This window comes from Mustela lutreola, chromosome 13 (assembly GCF_030435805.1).
Source record: "Mustela lutreola isolate mMusLut2 chromosome 13, mMusLut2.pri, whole genome shotgun sequence".
NCBI classification, from domain to species: Eukaryota; Metazoa; Chordata; class Mammalia; order Carnivora; family Mustelidae; genus Mustela; species Mustela lutreola.
In genome coordinates, this window is record NC_081302.1 from 57,728,964 (window position 1) to 57,753,210 (window position 24,247).

The 24,247-nt window shown below is 42.5% G+C and overlaps 1 protein-coding gene across 2 annotated transcripts in view; it reads right to left on the bottom strand.

The window, feature by feature from the left end:
• LCP1 (lymphocyte cytosolic protein 1) overlaps positions 1 to 24,247 on the bottom strand; it is an 84,803-nt gene that overhangs the window by 46,291 nt on the left and 14,265 nt on the right. The window contains exon 1 of one of the 2 annotated variants that reach the window (XM_059144808.1): positions 9,160 to 9,576. The exons of the other annotated variant lie outside the window; for it this stretch is intronic. Coding sequence (XP_059000791.1) covers positions 9,160 to 9,289 — 130 coding nt within the window. The 5' untranslated portion in view covers positions 9,290 to 9,576. Of the gene's footprint in view, positions 1 to 9,159; positions 9,577 to 24,247 lie in introns of those variants that run through there. 2 annotated transcript variants of the gene reach the window in all.

A 24,247-nucleotide genomic window follows, 5' to 3' on the forward strand; every position in this document is an offset into this window, starting at 1 on the left:
CTGTACTCGCCCTTCTTGTGGAGATGTGTGATGATAAAATGCCTGTGAGACGAAGTGAGGTGAATGACGGAGGCACAGTGATGTACAACTAGTAGGCTACTGTTGACCTTTGACCTTCTGAAAATACATCTGAAGGAGGACGTTCTGGTAACTGAAACTGTGGACGCGAAACCATGGGAAAGGGGGGACTACTGGATAAGAGAAAACAGTCCCACGAAGTGAGGAGACAAGCCTGAGAAGATTGCCAAGGAAGCTGCCGGGGTTTGGCATTACTGGCCCTGAAGGCAGCTCCCAGAAGAGTTTGGGGAAGTGCCGGCATGGCTGCCTTCCTCTTGTTTCTAGAAGAAAAACCTTGGTGGTCTAGGCTCTCCTTTCTATCTTCAGTCACAATGCTTACAGCATGTCCTCTAGTAAGACACTCTCCAACCTCCTCAGGCAATAAAATGATTGCACCTAGAAGCCATTTCTGCCTTTTGTATGGACATCGCTTTCTCCTCATATCACCATCTCCCATCTAGAAAATACAGCCCTACAGAGTGAGGAAGGAACTGGACATATTACAAAATGGGAAATGGGGGCCCGGAAAAGTGAAGTTGCTCCCCAGAGTCTCACAGTGAGTCAGTGATTGGTCTGAAAGGAGAAGTAGAGCCTGGAGAATGCTAGTTTAGACTAGCTAAGATATGGGAAAAACAGAAGTCCATTCACATTTAAACTACCTAATAGAGTAAAAACAAACAAACAAACAAACAAACAAACCTGTTGAAATGCAAAGTCCATGAAATGTGCTTTATAGCTTAGGGAGGTAGGTGGAGAGGAAAATGGGAGGAGGTTCTTCTCCCACACCTTCCAGAATGGCCTGGGCTCCATAGTTGACGGCTTCTCCCATTGCTACCCTGTCCAAGCCAGCAAAAAGGCATGTCAGGACATGGGGAGATAGAGAGGAGAAAGGAATTGGGGGAAATTGGAAGGGGAGGTGAACCATGAGAGACTATGGACTCTGAAAAACAATCTGAGGGTTTTGAAGGGGTGGGGGGTGGGAGGTTGGGGGTACCAGGTGGTGGTTATTATAGAGACCACAGAATGCATGGAGCACTGGGTGTGGTGCAAAAATAATGAATACTGTTATGCTGAAAATAAATAAAAAAAATTAAAAATTGAAAAAAAAAAAAAACCAAAAGCCATGTCAGGCATCCCCTAAACCTCATCCAAATGCTAATGATCAGGTGGGGGAGTGGGTTAGCCCATGCATGGGTATTAAGGAGGACATATATTGCATGGAGCACTGGGTGTTATACGCAAACAATGAATCATGAACACTACATCAAAAACTAATGATGCACTGTATGGTGACTAACATAGTGTAATTAGAAATAAAGAAAGAAAGAAGGAAAGGAAGGAAGGAAGAAAGAAAAAAGAAAGAATAAATGCTAGTGATCTTGCCTTCCTTTGGGAAGTTATATAATATTTGTATATCTATAATAAATAGGAAGCAGCATGGTATGGTGAAAAAATGATGAGTTTCTATGCAACTGCTTCTTGCTATGTGTTTCTGTACATGTTCCTTAAGTTTTCTGAGCCTCAGTTTCTTCATATGTTCATATGTAAAAAAGGGACATTAGTAATGCAATTTACAGGGCTCACTCTATAGGGCTGCATTAGAATTCAATGAGACAAAGGGTTTAAATTGTATACAACAGTGCTTGGTGAAGGAAGGAAGGAAAGAGTCAAGAAATGAAGGGGAAAATTTTAAAAAAAGAACTTTCATAAAATTATCGTGGGGAACAAACTCAAGTTCCACTATAAATTATATAAAATATTATGTATAGTCACCATCTAAAATCCACACTTAACTGTATGTATGCTGTGTGTGTGTGTGTGTGTGTATAAATCTAGATTTCACATCTATGTTCTATCTTCAACTGTCCTTAGGTTGGCTTCTTTGGGCTCTTTTACTACATTTCCCATCCAGAGTCTGAAGGCAGTTTCAAAAGGCATTGCAGGAGTGATGGATGCCACAGATGAGAAGCTGGTGGTACTGGTACTGGCTGATCTCAGGTTGACTTGTCAAGGGGCTCTGGGCCTAGCCTCGCCTGAAATACCGACTGAAATACCGAAATGATGGAAAGTACCTACTAACAGTTGAGGAAGTGCGACCCAGAGGACGAAAATGTACAGCAACTTTAAAAGCCTGACCACATCCACCATGAGTCACAAAAAGAAATGACACTCTATGGACCATCGGCCCATACCTCCTCGGTCTCAGGGCTGTACCAGTGCCCGGCGACTGATTCCGTCATCCTGGACTACTTCTCTCTGCTCCCTGGTTCTCCAGGCATTTCCTCTATTACTGTTGGAGCTGGAAAACTACCAAGACAATGTGCAGCCCACATTTGTATATTAGCAATGACTTAATAATTCTCAATAATATGACCTCATTTTCTATAGGCTCCATGGGGTAGTTGTTCTAGAACCTCTAACGACAAGCTCATTCTCATAAAAAACAAAATGAGGACTAACAGATACACAAAGGCAGGAGATTTGTATTAATTTGATGGGCTATACTTATCTTCACTCTGTTGGAAGCCACGGTTTGGTTGGCAAATATTTACCAATACCAACTGACAATGGGATTTGTGATAACATTTCATTTGTCAAAAATTTTAAAACACCTTTAAGAAACTGTGACTATAAAATGGGAAAGAGGCAGGGTGTAAATCTTGGCTCTGGCACGTACTGGCTCTGGGACCTCAGATGTAACCTTCCCCAAACCTCAGTTCGGCCATCTGTTATAAGAATAGGACCACATTGACCTAATCTGGCTTTGGTGTGAAAATGGAAGAGTAAATATATGTCAAGGGTTTAGCGCGGCGCCTACCAAATAGCAAGGGGCCCGTCAGTCCATAGTGAGGTGTGTAGTAGAGTGAAGTGTGCACAGTGGCTGATGGTGGGGGGGAGAGGAAGAGAAAAAGGAACCCAAGAACAGACCAAGGAAACAGTACTTTCCCCCATTTTACAGAAGAAGAAATGGAGACTTGCTCAGGCTCCACACTTAGTACAAGGCTAGAAAGTGAATCCAAATTTGCTCTCCTTCTGTATACCAATACCATGTTTCATGCAGAGAAAGGACAGTCCTACTCCCAAAGTTTAAAAAGCTAACATTAGATACAATGTTAAACACAATATATACTATATACAGTCTATATGATCACCAAACAGATGAAGTATTGTAATCGCCTTTCTCCGTGGTCGCTGGCAAGAAACAAAGAGTCAAGGATATTTTGATGAAAAAAAAAATCTTAATCTGAAAGACAATGAGGGAAGGGGAAAATCTGAAAAACGTCTGCAAGGTGACCATAGTATTCTGTCTTTCCAAAGGGTAGATTTTTTTAATGTTTATAAAGCACTGGAAACAACAGAGAAAGTTCATTTCCCATTTTTAATATGGAGAAGGGGGTGTGCAGTAAAGCCAGCACCATAGATGTCACTCATTGTGTTTGTAGTTTCACTTAGCACACGTCACCTGGATTTCTCCTTAGGGACCCTTGTGGTGAAGATAACCTGAGCTGATGATGTCAAGGAGGTGTAGAGGACCCAACGTTTTAAAATGCTATACCAGAGGTTAACAAAGACACAAGCTGAATTCTAAATTTTGCCTGAGAAATGGCAAAAGGAAGATGTAAATTTTATACAAATACATCTGTGCACCTCTTAACTTCATATATTTGGATACATAGCTTGCATAAATCTGGGTGCTGACGACCCAACTGGGGGATCAAAATGCAGGCTGTTGTTTAAACGCAAAGTAATTATTCCATTAATTCACTTCCCTCTTGAAAGTACAACCAGAGAAAAAAAGGAAAACACATTATCCAGGAGATTGCAATTCACATGCATAATTCATTTGCCTGTAGAATTTGGCGTCTTAGCTTTTCTGCCTGTGGAGAACATAATCACTTTTCCACTTCAGCTCAGCCACTCAGGAAGGTGTGTGTATATGTGTGTGTGACCGAGAGAGAGAGAGAGAGAGAGAGAGAGAAGACAGAGAATGTCCATCTGTCATACAATTGGTGCTGGACTAAAACAAGAATCAAGACTGCAACCACAGGACTGTGGCTTTGCTAGTTGCTCAGTTTAACATCTTTCCTCCCAGACAAAAACGAATGACCATATTTGAGAACAAGACTCCTTTTAACTTACAAACGGGCCTGACGCATAGGTGTGGCTCTGAAGCTCACCAAAACTTATTTTAACTTTAAAAGTGGGTCACATTTCCTCCTCTATTTTCAACCCACAATTAAAACACTCTTTCATTCTTTCAGTTTGTAGGATGCCTGTATTTGGCCAATACTGTATAAATATGGGTATATGGACTTCAGCATAAATATTAAATTATTTATTTGTGTCTATTGGTCACAACAATCAGAAAATGTGAAGACCATTTGACTGAAAATATTATTCCAACCTTCAAAGATGGGGAACTTTTAAAAGATTTTGAGGTACAAGTCATGTTTTGTGACCCATGCAGAGATCTATAAATTGGTAAAAACTAAATACTTAGTCAAGTGCACAGAGGTGTGGGGTAAATGCTGCTGCTGATGACGGACGAAGAAGAAGTCTGTTTGACAAACGCAAATTATAATATAACTGTACTTATTTGGGATAGATTATGATTATTTGAGCTCAACTCAAGAGCTTTGGTACAAATAAGCCCCATGGTCACTGTCTGTTTATTCCAGGAGAATATTACTTCTCTTGGAACCTAGCAGTTATACAGAACTGATTCAGCTGTGGAAAATTAAAGTAATAAAATATTTGAATGCATTAACTTGTCTTTAGATATGAAGATAACACTCTAACCACCTCACAAGATTGTAGCGATGACTAAATGCATCAATATGGTTAGAAACACTTAGGAAAACACTCAGTCCGAAGTGAGTAATAGGTAACTGTCAGCTATTATTATTAGGGTGAGAAACTGAAATTCTTCCATTCCCCCGCTCTGCTATTCGCTGTGTCTTACAAAATGGAGAGATGACGAAATTACAGGGAAGACTGCTGTAATCACCAAACCTGGCAAACCAAAACAATGGGGACAGTCTGATAGTTTAAGGAAGTTGATTCAGGAGGGAACCGAGGAAAGCCAGAGGAGATGCCATCTGGGCAGCTTGAGGGAGGCGCCCCTAGAATGTGATGGCAACTTCTTAGAACTTCAAAATGGAAACAGTGTGAAATGTGTTGTTTTTTTTTTTTAACTTAAAGCTTAAACTTTTTAAAAAATTTTTTTTATTTTTTATAAACATATATTTTTATCCCCAGGGGTACAGGTCTGTGAATCACCAGGTTTACACACTTCACCGCACTCACCAAAGCACATACCCTCCCCAATGTCCATAACCCCACCACCCTCTCCCTACTCCCCTCCCCCCCGGCAACCCTCAGTTTGTTTTGTGAGATTAAGAGTCACTTATGGTTTGTCTCCCTCCCAATCCCATCAAGCTTAAGCTTTTTTTTTTAAACATTTAGTTATTTATTTTAAAGAGAGAGTGAGAGCGGTGGGAGAGGGAGAGAGAGAATCCCAAGTAGACTTTCCAGTGAGCAGGGAGCCTGATGGGCTCAAACCCATGACCCTGCAATCACAACCTCAGCTGAAATCAAGAGTTGTATGCTTAACGCACTGAGCCACCCAGGTGGCCCGAAACATGAACACTTTTTTGATTTAAGTGCATTGCCACATGGCAAAATAGGGAAACATGAAACTCTTGGAATCGGTTGACGATGGTTAGTTTTATATTTTGGTGGGGCTCTAATTCTAATTTTTATGCCTCCAGGGTTCAATGGGAAGATGCATAGCCTTATTTCAGTTGATTTCTGAGGTTGGGAAACCAGCCGACAAAAAACCCTAAAGAGACCATGAGATTAATATAAATGATGTCACTCTGTTATAAAATCTACTATTAGTCATAAAATCCAGTACTTTTACAATCTTACTTTATAAATTGTGACCCTTCATTAATACAATCTCATGAGCGAGTTTCTTAATTTTATTTCACCTTAACTAATATAAAAATTTGTTTGCCTTTTCTCCTGTATACATAAAAGGTCTTTATTTTGTAAATAACAAGAAGTTGAGTTGAGAACTTTCTAGAATAATCCAAAGTAATTAAGCAAAAGTTAATGGGTTTCCAGTCATCAAAGAAGCCCACTGTCGGTGCAATAGTTTTGCTAAGAGCAGTTAAGTTTTAGCTCAAAGAATGAAAATCATAATTTTGTCTGTTTGTTGTGGTCATCAGACAATTTCTTAAATACACTGAACTCGATATTTAGTGCTTTGAAGCTAAAATAAAGAATAGTGTTTTGGCAAAGAGGAAGCATGGTAGAATACAAAATATTGTATGATTACTGTAGCTCTTTTCACAGCAGTCACTGGGGGGGTCTCAGTAAATATTAAGAGGTGAAGTCAGAGAAAAGAGTTCCGTGCATATCTAAGGAGCTGACAGAAAATACTTGAGACAATTTTTCAATTTAGTCAGTGTCATTAGAGCAAGAGAAGGAGCTCAGGCTGTCAGCAAACAACAGTATGATTACTGCTATACTTACTCTAAGATCAAAGCCCTAAGCAGGCACACACTGGAGAAACCGTTAGTGGGGGCAAGGGAGACAGGGGAAGGGTCCAGAAGGGAAGACCTCAAAAAGGACACGCTTCCTGACGTGAGTCTGGAAAACTGACCGTAAGTGTTACAAATAAAAGAAAGCAATTGGTGCAACAGTTGGAGCAAAAAAAAAAAAAAAAAGTGAAAGAGCTTGGAACTTTCTGGCGGCTTGTGGTCTTGTGTACCCAGAACGTGGCCAAGAGAGGATGGGGGAGAGCCAGAGCAGAAGGAAGTGACAAGAAATAAGGTTGGGGAAGTGGTTGAGGCAAGTTGGTGAAGGCACTCAATTCTTTAGTAAAATGATAAATTAAAAGAGAATGCTTCTTTATTCTATTATTACATGAAACCCACAATGATAACTCTTACTTATAAAAATAAAAATGCTTCTGGATTTATTGCCATTTTTTTCCCCTCTTCTTTCTCTCTCTCTCTCTCGTTTCTCTTCCTCCCTCCCTTAAAATTGTGAGCACCAAGATCTCTCCAGTCAGCTTCTGAAAAAAGTCTATAATGATCTACATGTGGGAAAAATATGCTGGTGTGGAAGAGGGGATCTAGAATAGACAGCTGCTTATTGAGAAGGAATATGGAGCCGACAATCCTGGCTATCTACCATCCCTCGACCCTCCAAATACCCAGTGACCTTTGGCCAGTTTCTTCCATGCTGAGTCCACTCCTCAGGTCTAAGAGCAGTTGAGAGAATTACATGAGATGATGCATAAAGAGTGGCTTCACATTGGAAGGACATAAAAATATTATAATATAATAATATTATTACTTGTCTTCTCTAAGTAGGCAATATTTGAACGACACTTCACTTGCTGGCCTCCTCCCCTTCTTCAAAGGGGTAGGAAAAGGAATTAGAAATGAGATTTAAATACTGAAATTGTTTGCCAAATTACTGATTGTGTCAGGCATACTCCCCATTATAAACTAAAGGAGACAAAATTTAAAATGTGATAACGAAATCATCCTTGAGATAGTGAATGAAAGGTCCCACCACAGCAGTCTTTGTTCAAAGGACAAGACCCAGAGGATTTTTCCCTGAAGTTACTAGGGGTGAGCTGGAATGAAGAGAAAAGGGTATTTTCTAACGTATCTGGTTGACACTTTAACAGTCTAAACGTGATTTAAGTCAAGAGACTTTTTTTTTTCTATTTTGAATTAACTTATCACATTCTGTTTTACTTCCTCACAAAGTAAAGAAAATACTGATACAACTTCACATTCTGATTTATTTTGTTCTCACTAATAGTTTTACTGGAAATAAGACAGAGCATTGTTTTTTAAATTTGTTGTTTTCTAGGATGCAGATCCTCCTCCCCAATTTCCACATGCTTGCTAGTGTGAAACCATTCAGGAAAGATGTGTAAAACAATATGGATAGCCACATTTTGCCACTTTCAGAAATTCACATTTATGGGCACACAACTAATTCCATTCAAATCTGCGTGTGCAGATGTTCTCTGAAAATGTTTATTTAATAAGAACCAGTTTATGATCAATTTATGTAAGTTTAAAATGAAGACATGGCAAATAAAACACCATTGTCAACTGAGATGGTTTTTCTTTTTTAAGTTGTCCTGAGGAAATAACTTTAGAACACAAGTTGCTCTATTGAAAAAAAAAAAATGGGTTTTGATAAGCATCCTGCTAAATTAATCCATTTCCAGTCCCAATGGCTTTTTATGTTTACCCTCTGTCTATGGTTCTCAATAACTGTTGGATAGGATAATTAAATGAAGGTTGATGCTACAAGACCCAAAGCCTACAATTTCAACAGAGCTTCTGGAGAGACTATCCCATATCAACTCTATCGGGATTTCTGGTTTTTATCAGTCATTTGTTTGGTCATAAGCCTACCCAATAGTTCAGCCAATTCTGTAAAAACAGTACAATTAAGCAAACAAATTGCTTTTATTTTTACAAAATAAATGAAGGAGAGGCCTCTGAGATGCCTTGTGGTTATTAAACACACCCATGAAAAACCGTTGGCGCCAAAATCACTCAAATACCCAGTAACTCACTCAGTAACGTGTGACTCAAGATGTGAATATATCCACTCAAGTACTGCAAAGCAACTTTTTTAGAAAAACAGAACCACAGGAGCTAAAATTAAACTATTCCCACTAGGCCAATGAGCAGCACAATCTAAATGATCAATATGCACTTTCCTGAAAACATTTTAAGGCAGATAAAATCACAGTAAATAGCCTCCCTGAAAGGGACCAAGAGATAAATCAGAACATGGTTTGGTTTAAAAGGGGGGAAAAAAGAGTCATTGGGTAAGCGGAGAAGCCACCCCGGAGAACTGAGGGGCCCCCCTCTGAACTGTAGCTTGGTGGGACAGTTAAACCATGGCAAGGCTCGCATAGGGCTCGAGTGACAGGTGCCGAACCTCTGTCCCCTGAAGGCAGAACCCACAGTCCACAGAAACAGAGCCACGCAATGAGCCAAACATCGTAAGCACTTAGAAACGACAAAACGACAAAAAGACATGAAGAAAATTTACCTTGTAGAAAAACTGTCCTCAGTGGTACTGGCGTGTGACCAGAAACCCCCTTCTTTCTGATCTGCAGAAAAACTTTGTCAAACCCGGGTGTGCAGTCACAAGGCAGGAAGTGACTAGAAGGACAAATCATCAGCCGGGAAAGAAATAGATTTTGTCTTTATAAGGACATTTTACCTAACTTTTTTTTTCCCCCTTCATGTCTCCTCCCCCCACAGGAATCACCTGACAGAACAGGTCACGCTGAAATTCAGAACTCTCTTACCACTTCCTCTTTATAACGCATTTCTCTCTAGCTGTCGCTTAGGCTCCCTGGGCTACCTAAACCTGTCTGATTTCCAGATAACGAGGCAAGGTCAGCTTGCTGCCTTTACTTCTTGCTCTGACCTGGACGGCAAATGCAAAACCCAGGTGCCTGGCTACTAATAGCAAAGACAAACAAATGATTGGTTTTTCGTGGGGTAGCCAGAGGGAAAGGCGGCAGGTACACTTGAAGCAAACTACAAGGGATTTCCTTGGGAAAGCCCCGCCCCAGCCGAAACCTAACCTCACTTGAGTGTCCCTGAACAATGATCTTATTGGAGCAAACAAAACAAAATGGCCTCTTTAAGGGGAAGGGAAGAAAGGGCACGATATTATTTACTCATTCTTTTATTTATAGAACATCTATGTGGTAGGGATCTCTTTAACCCAATTAAAGATTTCAATTATTTAGACGTTTTCTATAAAGAGCCCCAGCAGGTCACACAGGCAGCTGCTAGAGTTAAATGGGTAGTTAGCTAGCTTCCTTCATAAAGATCAGATTTATTTTTTGAATGCACATTTTATAAAATGAGCAAGAGAATTTAAAACAAAAAAAAAAAAAAAAACAAAAAAACAAAAAACACCCTCTACTCTATGTCTAAACCCTGGATGCTGGTCTTGAGGGTGAATTCCCATTTTCAAAAGTCAAGTGCTCAAGTGCCCGTGGCCTCACGGAGGCTGTGAAGGTTGTGTTAGTGCCTAAATCACATTAACTATACATTAAGCGTAATCTCCAGATCACCCCCAAAAGCTGTGCAGCTTCAGTGGTCAGCTACTGAAGAATGAGGATTATGGTTGTGTTTTAATCCGATGATAACTTGATCATGCTTGATCATTCTATAGGCTTCTGTAGCTACAGGGGTCCTGGAACCCCCACTAGTGGGTACTCTGGTTGGGGAGCTGCCCTTACACTTCTTTTGCTTCTTTGATTTCTCCTCTAGAAAGCTCCTGCTTCTGACCTCAAATGTTAAACCAAGATATTTCTGATTTATCTACATCATTAGCTCATGGTATATCAGCTTCTTGGTCAGAACCACATGGAGGCCATCTTGATGAAGAGGGTGGACAGTGTAATGGAAGAGACAGTGGAGATTTGGTCCATTCTGGAAGTGGTTCACCTCCAGAGAACTATCAGCCCTCTGGTGACTCCCAAGAAGATTGAGAGGGTGCATCAGACCCTGTTTTCTCCATTGCACAATTACTCCCAACTAATAGAATGCAGCGGTGTTTCCAGAAGCACCTGAATTCTTTTGGGACACCAAAGAAACACCCGTGCATCATTATGATGGTACCAGTCATGCTACAAAGTGGCCAAATACTAGTGGTTCCTGCTCTGGTGGGAGCAATCCGCATTCTGGGCCCTGCAGTCAGACTCTCCAGATAATGTCCTGATGGTTTAAGGATGAAAACATATGAAATATGGAGCCCTCCAGTTGGGTTCTATGTCCCAGGTTGGGAATGATGATGAAGGGGATGAAGACCCAGGAGTAACATGTCCTAAAGGGGAACAGAGACTCATTCATTGCATTTACCTGGGAGAAGGAGAGCAGCCCCATCCCGTATCTACTGGTGTCTGGTCATCGGAGATGTGAGGAATTTGTGAGGAAGCACAAGATCTATTTGTGCCTCCTTTCAACGAGCATCAGGGGCCTGTTTGCAGGCCCTGGGGATTCAGAGATGAGTGCGGTACAGTCACTGCTCTCAGGAGCACACAGTCTAGTCGGGAAGAAAACTGTGTACATAAACGAGTGCCACCTAGTAGGGAAAGGGGTGGAAAGGGCCATGGAACACTGAAGCAGGTGAAGATGTGAGCAGAGCTGACACAGGAAGAAGGTGAAACACGTGCGGTGATGACGAGCCATCAGAAGAAGGATTCAGGATTCCAGACAACATCTAGCTTCTAGAAGATGAAAGCCACGGAACCGTGTCACTTTATCACCTGGCTGAAGGAGGTTTCTTCTCCTCAAGCACCAACGCCGCTTCGGCTCCAGCTCAGCCACCCACCAGCACCTCACCCACATCCTGGACTACTCCCTCTGTCAGAATCTTTTTATCTGCCTCCCAGCAGCATCTGTCTCCCCAGATACTGGCCGTTGTTTAGGTCTCAGATCGAGGCTTGTTCAGGGGGCCAGATTTTATCACTGTCGGGGTTGAGAACTTGCCTGTGCATCATGTTAGTAGGCAGAAAACTGACTTTTGGTTTTACTATTACTTTTCTGTTCTCTACAGACCACACACCTCTGACGGCTGACACCCAGAGAGGACCTCTCCCACTCTCCACCATCCATAAGCCTCTACTGCCACCTCCGCCACCTCTTCACTGGCCTGTCCTTTGCCTTCCCTCGACCGCTACTGCCCTCCCCTACTCCCCCCACCCCTGGGCTGCTCAGAAGCTCAGGGCCTCAGTCCCTAATTCCGTGCCTAATTCCGCATCAGCACAAGTCACAGAAATACAGACTTAGAATTCAGGCTTCCTGCCATCAAATTTCTGCTCAGAGGTACTTTTATTCAATTTCATTAGTTACTGAGACAAGCATTATTAACCGGGGTGTCTCTCGACTTCTAAAATTAGATGCCTAACCTTGTGTGTGTGTGTGTTCTTCCTGGGTTCCTCATATTACTTATCGTAATATTAAAGAGATCACAGAGCCCTAGACGTTTGCTCCACTTCTCCTGTTGCCTCAATCTCCCACTCCATCCTCCTGCATCCTCCCCACCCCTTATTTGCTGAGATGATCCACGTCATCTGGCCTGAGCATCCTCATCCAGCCTCCTCTGCTCCCACAAGATCCACCTTTTCTTCCTCTTTGAATCTTTAGAGGAGGTGTTCTTGTGTCTTCTCAGTCATTTTAATCCTAATCTTGTATCAAAGCTCATTTTAATCCTAATCTTGTATCTTCTGTTTTCTTAAATACCTTGCTCCATCAACGACTGCATATTTTTCTGGTGTCTTTGATCTCTTACACTCCCTTCACTTCCCCTTCGTGCAGTGTGGGATCGGTACGAAAGGAGGAACACCTCTCCTTCATTCTGTTGTAACCCAACCTCCCCCCCACCCCATCTCTTGATGGGTAGGAAAGCAAAGGAAATAAGATGGGCACAATCCCTCCTCTCTAGAATGTCCCCTGTAGTCAAGGACACAGGAAAAGCCAAGTAGTACTCAGAACGATGAGTTGAAAAGCGAAGTGCCCATGGGAACACACAGCACTAATCCAGACTTGGGGTCTGGAAGGCACACGGAGAGCAGTGGTATGTGTGTTTTGTTTTTTTAAAAGATTTTATTTATTTGTTTGACAGAGAGAGATCACAAGCAGGCAGAGAGAGAGGAGGAAGCAGGCCCCCGCCGAGCAGAGAGCCCGATGCGGGGCTTGATGCCAGGACTCTGGGATCATGACCTGAGCCACCCAGGCACCCCCTATATGTGTGGTTAAGAGATAAGACGGTGAGCTGCTTGTCTGGCATGGGACTCCAGCTCTACAGCTGTATTTGTCAAGTGGCCTTGGGCAAATCACTCATTTCACTGGCCTCAGTTTCCTTTTCTAGAAAATGGGGTAAGAATAGCATCTACTTTATACAATTGTTGTGTAGGTTCAGTTAAATGGAGAGACATAGAGACCACAGTAGAGTGCCTGGCACATAATAAGGGGTACGGAAGTGTTGACTCATCTTTTAATATTTATACCTGTCTCTGGACTAGACTCTGCACCTATATAATTTCATTCATTCCTCACAATGGCCCTTTTAATTTGGTATCAATTTTGTGTTTCCTTCCTCTTTCTTTCTTTCTTTCTTTCTTTCTTCCTTCCTTCCTTCCTTCCTTCCTTCCTTCCTTCCTTCCTTTCTTTCTTTTCAGTATAGTTTCCAATTCTTTACTACCTCTTTGCTGTGGAATTCTACCCTGACATCTTTGCTGTGAGACTTTTCAGGACCTCCCACTAGGGTCGGTAAGGAAAGTAGGGTAAACCCACCCAGGCTTATTTCATGTAACTTGCTGGGAACAGGGCATTCGAATGCTATCAGACAAGACACAAACCGGGGTCTTGAATACGCTTTCATGATCTGACCTGGTCTCCTGCGCATCGGACATTTACTGTGAAGATAACACACCTTGGTTTACGTGGAATGAGGAGGTGCTTGAGGTCAACCCGAACCCAGCCCACAGCCCAGGGCGAATCCAGCTGACCCACATTCTGAAGCAGAGCCATCCCGGCTGACCTATAAACCTAGGTTTGTTTTTGTAAAAAAAGTTGAGGTTTGGGAGTATGATGTTAATATTACTAATTCTTTACCAAACTCTCTGACAGAGCTCGAATACAATTTAAAAAATCAGGAGATGAATCTGTTTCTCTTTTTTTCCTTTTGGAGAGGTGTTTTATAGTGTTGTCTGTCTTCCTGTCTACTCCTGCTGCCCAGGTGCCATCCAGAAGCTCCCCTCTGTCATCACCCCGGGAATCCCCTTCTCGCCTTCTGGGCTGATTCTCCTGTTTCTATACCACACACCTTCCATCTTCTTGATCTACTTCCTTGTTTTACTAAGTACATACTCTAGCAGATTCCTAAGATTACATGGAACATTAATTTCTTGAGATGCTTTATAGCTGAAAACATGTATAGTCTAGTCTCATTCTTGGAAGGCCACACTGGAAATCATTCTCTCTCAAAATTCTGATGGAACTGTTCCAGTATCTGATATCATCCTGATTTAAGGTCCCTTGAATGTTATCTTTTTTTTTTTTTTCTTTCTGGAAATACTTGGGATTTTTATGTTATGCCTGACATTCTGAGATTTTATGATATGCCTTCGAGTATGTATTTTTCAGCCACTGAGTGCCAGGCACTCCGTGATTGCTTAATGTGGAAATTCAAATATTTCAGTTTCAGGAAGTTTTCTCTCTCTCTCTCTCTCTCTTTCTCCCTTTCCTCTGTTTTCTGTGTTCTCTTTCTTCGAGATTAGATTTATTTGGATGTTGGGCTACCTGCCTTGATCCTTTCCTTTTATCTTTTTTCCTTCTATTTTCTGTCTCTCGGCCTTTCTATTTTACTGCCAGGGAAGTATTTCAACTTTTTCTTCAAAATTTCCACTGAACATTTTATTTCTTCTTCTTCTTTTTAATAAGTCAAGGGCTCTTTCTTTTTCTCTGACTTGTCCTTTTTCTTTTATAGCAAGGTGGGCAGGGAGGATGATGAGGACGGTTGCACTGCTCCTGGTATAAACTGTCTACCAATCCTCCTGTTTTCCAGCTCCTTCTTGCACAGAGACCTTCAAAGGTATGTGATGCCTCAGGGTTCGGAGCTTTGCTGGGTGCATGGTGTGGTTTGAGATGCTTCTTGTCGGCAGCTCTCATTACAGGCTACAGTCCAGCTCTGTTGGGCGAGCTTAAGCACTTTCCACTGTCCTTCTAATTTATGGCTTCCAACATTCTGCTCACGTCTCCTGTCAACTCTTACCTCATTTGATACTGGGGTCTCCTCCTAGACTGGGAAGCCCATGAGGCCAACGGCTGTGCCTGCTTTATTAGCTTCTAAACACTCTATCTGACATTTTGAAAATGTTTGTTGAATAAAATGAAGAGGACTCAGCTGACTGGAGGGGGGAGATGGAAGGAAAAGGCAGAAATGGACTTTGGCCACAAGGGAACGGCATGCGCTAAACACAAGGGAACGGCATGTGCTAAAGATGACAGGGGAGAGAAAGCAAGCTCTGTCTAGAACCTGAGAGGGTCTGAGTACTCCTGCCGGGAAGACTGCAAGGGGGTCAGGATCAGGGCGGGGTGCGAAGAAAGAGACACGGCTGGGGAAACCAGCAGAGACCAGATCGTGGTGGGTCTTCGAAGCTGTGTTAGAGAGTTTGATCTTTACCCGGAAAGGAATGGGGAGTTATTTAAAAGCCTCTCCTAGTCTCCTAGGGCAGCTGTAACAAAGTACTAACCACACATGGGTGGTTTACAATAATAGGTATTTATCGTCTCATGGTTCTGGGGACTAAAAGTCTGAAATCAAGGTGCCAGTGGGGTTGGTTCCTTCTGAGGGCTGTGAGGGACACCCGTCCCGTGTCTCTCCCACTTTCTGGTGGTTTGCTGGTAATCCTTTCTTACAACGGCATCACCCAGGTCTTCATTATGCCAAACTTCCCCTTTCTATATGGAGACAGTCACATGGGGTTAAGGCCCACCCTTCTGACCTCATCTTAACGTCATCATCTACAAATACCCTGTATCTAAATAAGGCCCCACTCATAAGCGCTGGGGTTTAGGACTTCCATATCTTTTGGGGAGGACACAATTCTTAGCAGCGTCCTAACAGAAAATGACATAATCAGACCCACGTTTTAGGAAAACCTCCCCGCCTCCAAGGAGAAGGGGCAGGGCTGGAGAAGGTAAAGACCTCACCACTCCAGAGGCCTTTGCCTCGGGGTCCGTGTAGGCGAGGACAAGTGGTGGTGGGACAGAGAGAGGTGGGCAGATTCCAGGGATGCTTGGTAATCGGGTGAGCAGAAAGGAGCCGACTAAACGCAGAGGAAGAAAGAGACTGAACAGAGGAGAAAAAGCAGTCAAGGATGCCCTCATTTCCTAACTCCCACACGGTCTTTACTGGGCTGCTCATCTCATGCTGGTTCTAAAACCGTGCCCTACTGGACTATATTTAGTGTTCATGTCTTGCCTTAGGCAACATTTGACTTGGACACTGGTCACCATCCTTTCCATTTTCAAACTCTCTTTTCCCTGAACAATGATTTACACGTAATTGTAAAATGAGCAATTCTATATTGAAATCCCACTAGCATCCAATTATCTAAAACTGAATTCATTCTTCCTCTGACAAATAAGCCACTGGGCACCCCATCCCTTACTTCCTTAGCTCAGCCAGGAGTGCATCACTGACGCAGGACAGTCCAGAGTCCTATTTACTCCTATTTTTTCCTCCTTCTTACATGTGGCCAAAGTTGCATCTCTTTTTACCTGATAGTCGTTCGCCATTTTGTGCTTTCCGTGCTTCTTCTACCTCATTTAAGCCCTTACCACCATACCCCAGCACTTTGGGTCAGCTTCCTGATTCACCACTTCCTACCTCATGCTACTTTTTTTTTTTTTTTTTAGAGAGAGAACATGAAAGAGTGGGGGGATGGGGCAGAGAGAGGCAGAGGGAGAGAGAATCTTAAACAGACTCCAGGCTGAGTGCCGAGCCCAACACAGGGCTCCATCTCACAACCCCGAGATCAAGACCTTAGCTGAAACCAAGAGTCGGATGCTTAACCCACTGAGCCACCCAGGCGCCCCCTCACTTCTCCTTAATACAGCCCACACCTCCCCATCACACTCTTCTTCATCAAGCTCCATGTTCCTCCCCTCATTCTCCTGCTCATTAATCATCTGAGGTTACCTATCACTTCTACAGTGATGTTCAAATGCTGCCTCATCCGTCTTTCAAGCCTCCTACTACTTGCACAAGCCCTTGGTGCTGTCGAGCTGGTCTGTTAACTGTGGGACTTGCCCAGCACATTTTTCTTATGCCTCTCAGATTCCTGCGCTCTCTCTCCCTGCCTGCTCGGCCACTCTGCATTTCTGTAAATCTGATCAGTCTCTGAGAACCAAGAACAAGACTGGCTACATAATTTGCGGGCTCCAGTGGAAAATGGGCCTCTGTGTTCAAAAGCGATTAAGAATTTTTAGATGCTGACAACAGAACATTAAGCCAAGCGTGGAGCCCTTCTGAGCAGAACCCCTTGTGTGGCATGGATCACATGTTCACAAAGCAGGCCTTGCTCAAGAATCCTTCCTTGACCACCAGTTTATTTTTCATTCTCTTCCTAACACCTATAGTAGAGTCTACAAAGCCATCTTGACATTTGTTGCATGCTACCTTCCTTTGTCCATTAATCTCTATGTCCGTATGTCTGCACGTGCTGGTAGCATCTCTATTCATTCATCCAGCTTTTATAGGACCATACTATGTGTCCGGCCCTTAGAAAACAAAACCAAAAGACTCCTCTCATACACTCAAGGATTTCACAATCTGGAAGGTTACTAAACATCCTAACAATTATAATGCCGTGGGGTAACCGCTGTGGGGAGAGATGCCCAGGGTGCCGGTGACATGGGGAGGGGCTGCAGGCAGGAAGGCGTCTTAGAAGACGTGTAGCTGGGACTCCAAAAGTGTGTGGAAGCTGGCCAGGCCAAGCAGGGCAAAGAGAGAGATGAAGGTTGTTTCAGGTGGAGGGACCAGCACATACAAACTGTGCAGGAATGTTCCGTGCCTCGCCCAACTGAAACGTCAGCTTGTGGAGTACAGCAAACGCGCCCTCTCCGAGCACCTCATGCAATTCATTGCTCGTAGTACAAATCCAATAAATATTTAATTAGTTGAGGTAAATGGATTCCATAAACAATGTGGGATTTAAAAGTTAAACCAAAGAACAAAAGTAATTAGAATTTTAAAATATGTATCTAAAATTCACTAAGCATGAGGGATCTTCCAGAGAATTTATATATGCAGCGGCCCTATAAAGACTGATTTTTACATATATTTAAGGCTAATTTTATTACCCCTTTCTGATCACAGTGCAACAAAAGCTAATTATGGCTTGTCTTGCCAGGTAGAGTATAAAAGGAAGTGGGCTGTTCCTTGCTGCGAATTTGATTTTCATAAAACATCCAGTACATAAAAATGCTGTCCCTGCACTATTTTTAAGTATTAAAAAATTTAAAAAGTTGAATCTAGCCAACAATGCAGGCGATGACCATTTCAAAAGTAGAGACTTTGCATAACTTTAGTTTATAACAATGCTGTAGCTATTCACTGGCCTTTTACAACCCATTTGCACTAGCAGAGTCATTAAAACAGATGCAGGCTGAAAGGAAGGTAGGCCACTTACCTTCAGCTTCCTAGGCTGGAAAGACAATATTTCCTCAACTTTTGTAAACAGATAGGCTTTGGCTGCTGAGGGTTTGAGGCATTTCTAGCCACCAAGAGCACAAACACAAGGACAAAGCTTTTTAAATAAGTGTACAGAAAATAATAGAAGAGGGGAGCCTGGGTGGCTCAGTTGGATGGGCGACTGCCTTCGGCTCAGGTCACGTTCTTGGAGTCCCGGGACTGAGTCCCAGGACTGAGTCCTGCTTGGGGCTCTCTGCTCAGCGGGGAATCTGCTTCTCTTTCGGACTTCTCCCCTCTCATGCTCCCTCTCTTGTTTTCTCTCTCTCTCGCTCTCAAAGAAATAAGATCTTAAAAAAAAAAAAAAAGAATAGAAGAGAAAGAATGTGTGAATCAAGCACTACAATGGAAAGTTATGAGCTACGCAAAGCTAAAATAAATAAAAACAACAAAACTAGCAAGAAGAATATTTGAGGAGCATGGTGCACAGGAAAAGCAAAAGACCTGAAATCTGCAATCTTAGCGTCAAATTCTGATCCCTGTGAATGTCAGATCTTGAGCCAGGCGTTTCCCCTATACTTGGCTGGTCAACTGGAGACAATACTAGCTATGTCACAGAACTACCTTGAAGAATAAATGAGAGAAGGCATGCTAACACAGCTAACACAGTGGTCCAAGCTAGTGCCAAATGTCCCTTGAATCCAAGTGTGTAAGTTGTGATCTACAGAAAATACTGAAATACATCATTATATCAGGTTAGGTTCATTCATTCCAACAATCTTTTTTTTTTTATTACAATTCACCTGAAATTTCTTACATATCCACCAGTGCCCAGTGCTAGGGCACATCACATGCAATACTTTCAGCAACCCCATAATGTGAGTGGCATTTATTCCATTTTAAGGTAAGTAAACTGAGGCCCAGAAGAAGAGTTGTTGTTTTTACTGTGTATCTGCAGCTGCATTATGAAAATATTTCTGGTCAAGTTCTCCATTCCTTAAATAGAAATATGAATCAGCTGCTAATTCTCTGCAGAGTCGGCCAAACAGAGTAGCTTCAGTGAATTCATATGACACAGTTTCCATATTTCAGTCACTCCTTTATGAAGTAAGTATTTACTGTGTTTAATGAAGGCTGTACTGTGTCTAAGACACAAAACAAACAAAGGTACAGAGAATCACGGAAATGTAAGTGCTAGAGAGTAAACAACGGGATGGGCTGCATTAGATCATTCTGGTGGCAGACAGACGGAATGGGGTGGACGGTGACAGGAAAAAGGAGAAGGGTTACGAGGCCATGGCAACCACAGAGGGAGGGGGCAACAGTGCCAGCCGGAGTGGCAGCAATGGGCAGCAGAAGCAAGAGACACACACAAGACTGTTTCCGAGGCTATGTGCAGAGGACAAATGAGAAAATGAGTCAAGAATGACTTTGAGGTCAAGCAGCTAGGGAATTCAGGGAAGAGGGTTGTCCTGGGTCGAAGTGTGACATTTTAGGAAGACGTGGGGGAAATCCACTGGATCACAAAGGCATTAAGGCAACACTGAAAATGCTCAAGATTGCTCACCGGTGCAAAACGCAAGCTACGTAATGGAGCTGTGGGGCTAAGTCAAGGCAGAAGACACAGATCTGAGCCTCATCAGCATGGAGAGAATTAAAGCTTCAAGTCAGGGTCAGCTCTCTAGGAGGAAGCACTGAGAAGCAAAGGAGCAGATGTTCAAGGACTGACCTCCAACATCAAGAGGGGAAAAAGAAGACAGGCCAGTTTGATTAATTTTTTGGCATGTAATGGAATATGCTTAGATAATATTGATTAGATTTCAGATTATTTTAGATTGTATTAGATAATAGAGGACTATATTTTATTCTTATTTTTCTGTCCAGTAAATGTTAAGTATCAATAAAGGAGAAGGCATGTGCACTTTAAATTCTGTCCATTTTGAGAAAAATCCTATTCAGGGAAAGGAAATGGTTCAAAATGAAGTCTCTTGGACCCAACAAGAATATCAATAATCTCTTTCCATTTACAATAATGGGTAAGATCTCCTTCCATTGTCAAGACCCTGGAAGTGCCCAGAAGAATCTCAAAACTTGTTTCTACCTGCCACATCACAACATCCAAACTCATTCACTATTTTCCTCATTCATGCTACTTTTTACAAAACACTGAGACTACAGAGGTGGATAAAACAGGCATATCCTCTGTTCCTACAGAGTTCATAGCCTACCTCCTGACATTTTGCATCCTGCCTTTTTGCTTCCGATCCAAAGTAAACAGGATTGAACCTCCGTGACATTTAATTCACTTGCTTTTCTCATTGTCCTTTGGGAACAAACTTTTGACAGATGAAGGCTGATTGCTTACTAACCAGCAAATAGAGGTCTTCTTTTAGATGAATTAGATAGTAGCCAGAAAATGCAACAAAATAGGCCCAAGTTGTCACACATTCTAACCTGAGTAGTTGAGTGGTTCCTGCCACCTCTCCAGAGGGCGGTGTCAGCTGTCTACACCGGGAGGGTTTAGCCTTCAAAGGCCTCCTAGTCTTTCACAAACTCCAGTCAGAGGAATGAGAAATGGGAAGGAGAAGGATCCTTTGTCATCTCATCTCCTTTCTCCTTGTCCTTTTCTGTTTATTTATTCTTTCAAAAGATAATATATATTTATTTATTTATTTATTTATTTATTTGACAGAGAGAGAGAGAGAGACAGCACAAGCAGGGGGAGAGGCAGAGGAAGAGGGAGAAGCAGGCTTCCTGCTGAGCAGGGAGCCTGATGTGGGGCTCAATCCCAGGACCCCAAGATCATGACCTGAGCTGAAGGCAGACACTCAACGAACTGAGCCACCCAGGCGTCCCTGTCCTTCCTTGTTTGAATCAAAAGAAATGAAGGATAAATGAAAGGTAAACAAAAAATATATTTTTAAATGAAGAATAATAATTTTTTTTTAAAAAAAGGCCCTAGAATGAATGAAGCAGAAACTCTCCAAAATTGTTGTTGGTAGTAGATTTGCTGAAACTACTGAATTTAAAAACTTTCATTTTCTAAGTGTTCAGGAAAACAAGGCTCCAGAATGTGTGCCAACTCTGCCCACCCTAGTAGATGGCATTCATGGGAACACAGGGTTGTTTTCATCTAAGTCATTTTCCTGCCTGTGGTTTGAGTCAATCTCAAACACCTACAGGGACCAGGCAGGTGCTTAACTGGAGTGATGTGGGCTGGGTATAAGTGACAGAAACTGACACCAGCTGGAAAAATAGAAGCCTTGTCCACAGGTAGTAGCAGAAAGAATACCAACTTGATTGCTCAGGAGAAACCAGAAGTCTGAATTTTTATGTGAAATCATCTGATTTTTAAAATATTGTCAATGGAGATGCCTGCCTTCAGGCATCTTAGACATCTGCCTACAGCTCTGATCATGATCCCAAGGTCCTGGGATGGAGCCCCACATCACGGTCTCCCTGCTCAGTGGGAAGCCTGCTTCTCCCTCTCCCACTCCCCTTGCTTTTGTTCTCTGTGTGTGTGTCTCTCTCTGTCAAATAAATAAATAAAATCTTAAAAAATAATAAAATAAAATATCATTAATGAATTTTTTTTAAAGATTTTATTCATTTATTTGACAGATAGAGATCACAAGTAGGCAGACAGGCAGGCAGAGAGAGAGAGGAGGAAGCAGGCTCCCTGCTGAGCAGAGAGCCTGATGTGGGGCTCGATTCCAGAACCCTGAGATCATGACCTGAGCCGAAGGCAGAGGCTTAACCCACTGAGCCACCCAGGTGCCCGTCATTAATGAATTTTTAAAAATTACATTTTACGTCCCTAACTTACAGCCTCTGGGCTATGGCGGGTTTGCTGTGTTTGTACAGAAACAAGGAAGCTATGGGAGAGTCATCAACATGGTTAACCTTCTCCTGTGTAACTGGTGCAAAGACTCAAGAATGTTGAAATAATCTGACAGAGGAGACATCCAGTTATAATGGAGGTGAAGAGAGAGACAATTGAAAGACTTAAGAATGGTGAGAAAATGGTGACTATTACTGTACATATGGGACGAATGGTTTGACAGTAAAAATTATACTGAGAGTTTGGTAACGAATTATGCAAGGTATTGAAATGAGCTTGACCTATGTTATTACCATTGTCGGCATCATCATCAGCTGGAGACGAGGGGAAAATCCCTGGTGTGGTTAATACTGGATGCCTAGCATTAATCCAAAGAAGGCTGGAAATGTTAGGAATTTACATGCCATGGCAAATTGCTGCTGAAGGCTGTTGCAAGGCATGGAATATTCCATTGGTTCAAAGCCCATTGTACCAAAATTTGAGGTTCTGGTGCAGACTCATGTATCCATTCACTCATTTTTTCAACAAATATTTATTGAGCACTTCCTATGTGCTGGGTACTATCAGAGGCACTGGAAATACAGTCATGCACGAATCAGACAAAAGTTCCTGACCTGTTGTAGTTTACATCCTTGCTGGGAGACACAGGCAATAGACAAGATAACAAAGTATACAATATACTAGACAGTGATAAATCTTAGGAAGAAAAAATGAAATAAGGGAGGGGGAATAGAAGTGTGTGTGCGTGTGTGTGTGTGTGTGTGTGTGTGTCTCCTTTAGGCAGAGAAGGGTGGTATGGATTTGAAATTCTAAATAAGGTTACCAGGCAAGGTCTTACTGAGAAAGTGACATTTGAGCTGAAATAGGAGAGACAAGGGTGCTGAAGGTGAGGAGTGGAAGTAAGTCCTGCGGATTCTGGAGTAAGAAGATTCCAGGCAGAAGGAAAAAATGCAAAGGTCCTGAGGGAAAGGTGCACCTCCTGTTTGCAAGGCCAATGTGATGAGCAAAGCTGGAGAGGAGGAGGAGCAGATGAAGTCAGAGTGGCCTGCTCGCACAGGGTGTTGACTATTATCATAAGGGATGTAAGAAGTCATTGCAGGGAAGGAAGTCTCCTGATTAAACCAAAGGAGAGAAAGCTGGGTGCAGTAAAATCAGAAGGAGGCTGTTGCAAGTATCTGTGAGACAGGCATGGCTTGGACTAAGGTCTCAGCAGTGGAGACGGTAAGAAGTCACCTGATTCTGTGTATATTTTGAGAGTAGAGCTGGAAGAATTTACTGACAGATTCTTTGCAGCATTTAAGAAAGTGAATAATCAAGGAGGAATTCAAGGCCTTTGCCCTGAGCCAGTGGGAGAGAATGATGTCTGCTTTAGCTGATGTGGAAAGACTAGGTGAGAACAGGCTTGAAGGTGGAGACCAGCACAAGCTGTTTTAGACTGGTTGTGCCTATTAGGGACCCACTTAGGAGAACTGAGCCGGCAGTGGCCTATGGTATCTGGAGGCCCACACTGTGGGGTTAAATTTGAAGTCATCGATTGTATTTAAAACTGTGCGATTGGAGGAGATCACCTAGAGAACAAATATAGATAAGGAAGAGAAGAGGTCCAAGCTCTGAGTTTTGAGGCACTCCAACATAAAAGGTTAGGAAAATGAAGAGGGACCAGCGGAGTATACTAAGAAGGACTGCTCAGAGAGATAGGAAATAGATCAGGTGCCTGTGATGACTTAGAGGCCTAGTAAAGATAGATCTCAAGTTGGAAAGAGGGACCAATCTCTGAAAAGCTGCTGCTGGTCATGTAAGATAAGGCTAGAGAATTGCCCACTGAAATATGGAGGCCATCAGTAATCATGTAAGGACAGTTTGGTGGAGATGTGGGGCCAAAGTCCTCTTGGACTCTTTTCCCAAAAAAAAATGGGAGGGAAGACATTGGAAACAGAAACTATAAACAAATTTCAAAAGATCTGTTGTAAAGGGAAGAAAAGAAATGTGGAAACTGGTTCAAGGGGGTGTGGGCTCAACTGTCTTTTTTTTTTTTTTTTTAAGATTTTATTTATTTATCAGAGAGAAAGAGAGCGT